General features: G+C 37.5%; 1 protein-coding gene across 1 annotated transcript; it reads right to left on the reverse strand.

Annotated features, from left to right (window-relative positions):
• Window positions 123–2,178, reverse strand: LOC109830628 (serine/threonine protein phosphatase 2A 55 kDa regulatory subunit B beta isoform-like). The gene is made up of 4 exons (XM_020397946.1): window positions 2,124–2,178; window positions 585–688; window positions 372–467; window positions 123–284 (listed from the first exon to the last, which is right to left on the reverse strand). Exons 3-4 carry the CDS (start codon window positions 453–455, stop codon window positions 138–140), a joined length of 231 nt encoding a protein of 76 aa, XP_020253535.1. The 5' UTR covers window positions 456–467; window positions 585–688; window positions 2,124–2,178; the 3' UTR covers window positions 123–137.

A 2,184-nucleotide genomic window follows, 5' to 3' on the forward strand; every position in this document is an offset into this window, starting at 1 on the left:
TGGGGAGGTCAAAAAAGAAGCAGATAAAGAACAAACTAACTCATAAAAAAGCATGACATTTGGCGCACAGAACAAAACGTGAACATGAATCAATTCACCCTACGCCTTACAACCACTGATTTCTCAAGAGAATAACATTAACTAAATGAAAATTTTATGCTTACCTTCCAGTATTTGATAGTTTTGTCATTCGTGGAGAGAAGAAAAAGTGCACCATTTGCCGTCTGGCACCACCGAATCTTATTAATCTTCTCTTCTATCTCCAAACTTTTAAGGTAGTCGAACTGCACGTTCAACATCAAGCTATAAAGAACACATGGCATATAATAACAGAACATCGTGTTAAATGAGAAGTTCTTATAGTTGATTACCTCGGGTTCATGGCTCTGAAACTCCGTTTTATAGCGGAATTCAGGATGTCTGGTAACCGGATAATCTGACCTCTCTAGTTCCATTCGAGAACCATGCTACGCGATAAATAAATAAACAGAAATTGTAAGCAATTGAAGAATAAAGAAAAAGGCAGGTACATAGGTTAAAGATGATAGACAATTGCAGCAAAAGGATAAAGTCATTGGACTTACATCCCTAACATCTGTCCTCTCAAATAAAACTACACGACCACCTCTATCTCCAGTAGCAAGATGATCTCCAGATTTGTCAAACTCTATCGCTGAAATAATGTCAACTGCAAGGAGAAGTGTTCATCAGTAACCGCCAATAAGCATACAGAAAGGTGAGAAGAGCATGTAGTAGAAGGAAATCCTTTGCAACAGGCAAAATAAGCTACAGTAGGACAATATCAGTGCAAAAGAATACAAAGCGGAGTACTATAGCATGAAAGCTGATGGTTCCCGCATCATTGTACATATACCGAAAAGCCTTCTGAGGGCCCGGGTTCGCGGGGCGGGGGGCGGCGGGGGCGGGGATCCATATATAACTAAAATTTTGATTTCATACCTTTCAACTTCATAGCTTCAGTACTTAGTCTTGAAATACCATTATTATCTAAGCAACTGACAGTCACCTATAGAGGTAATCTATATCCAAGTATAAACTGGCACCTAAATTGCGTAGACAAGAAGGCAATCTGAAGATGACGAACTGGAGGATAGGCAAAGGATAACAAATACCTCAAGGTATCTCCTGTTCTCTACAACAATAAGTACAAGTTCACTTGCACTCTTCCCCCATCAAAGATCCTGAATTATTAACCATTTCTACGGCACTTACTAACATTGGTTTGGACCTGTAAACATTATCCATATAATCTTCCAATATTAGGAAGAAAGGAATCTTGTATCCTGTCCCCATCTTGCCATGCTACTAACAACTTCCTTATAAACTTTACTTTGTAATGTAATTATCATATCATAAAATCACAGGCAACTAAAATTGGTGCAACATCTTAATGTAAACATAAAAAAAGCTCATTTAGTATGTGAGGATATTGCTTGTGTGCATACAGATGTCATGATTATTTTAGGTAATGCACCGGTTTTGATTAGAAAATGCAAGTTTTGTTGTACAAAGAGTAACATAAAAGTTCTTCAAAGTAGACGGATTCTATATAATGATAACACCTATCAATTTTAGCAACAGATGTATATTCCTCCCCAATAAAATCATTTGAGGCAACTAAACTTCAAGTTAAGAATGGAGATTTCACTCAGAAAATATCAAGAGCTGCTCTAAGTATAATAAATAACTTAATTCAAAGTAAAACACTTGGAAAACACTGAAATGTGAGCTGAACTGTGTCCAGACTGTAATTAAAAAAACCCAAATTTGAGGATTTTCATTGCCATAGTCAAGCTCATCGAACACAGATGACAAAAAACTCTACACAAAAAATCACTATCTACAGAAGACTACACTGAATCCAAGTACCAAAAAGGGAAAGTCAACTACACAGAAATCATAGTTCTCTAATTCATCGATAACCAAATCCATTTCACCAAGTTCATTACCATTTCAATCGACCAAAAAGAAGAAAAAGATAATTTCTTCCAACCTTTTCCCCCGATTTGAGCATGAAAACTAAAGGCGAAACCCTAAATCGAGATCGGAAATCAAAGAACCAAACCAGATCTAACGAATTCACTGCTTTCTCAATCTCGTACCTTCTTGAACCTCCTCACCGGCGGTCCGCTCGCCGAAGACCTGCGAGAATTTCCACTCCAG

This window comes from Asparagus officinalis, chromosome 1 (genome assembly GCF_001876935.1).
Source record: "Asparagus officinalis chromosome 1, Aspof.V1, whole genome shotgun sequence".
Taxonomy (NCBI): domain Eukaryota; kingdom Viridiplantae; phylum Streptophyta; class Magnoliopsida; order Asparagales; family Asparagaceae; genus Asparagus; species Asparagus officinalis.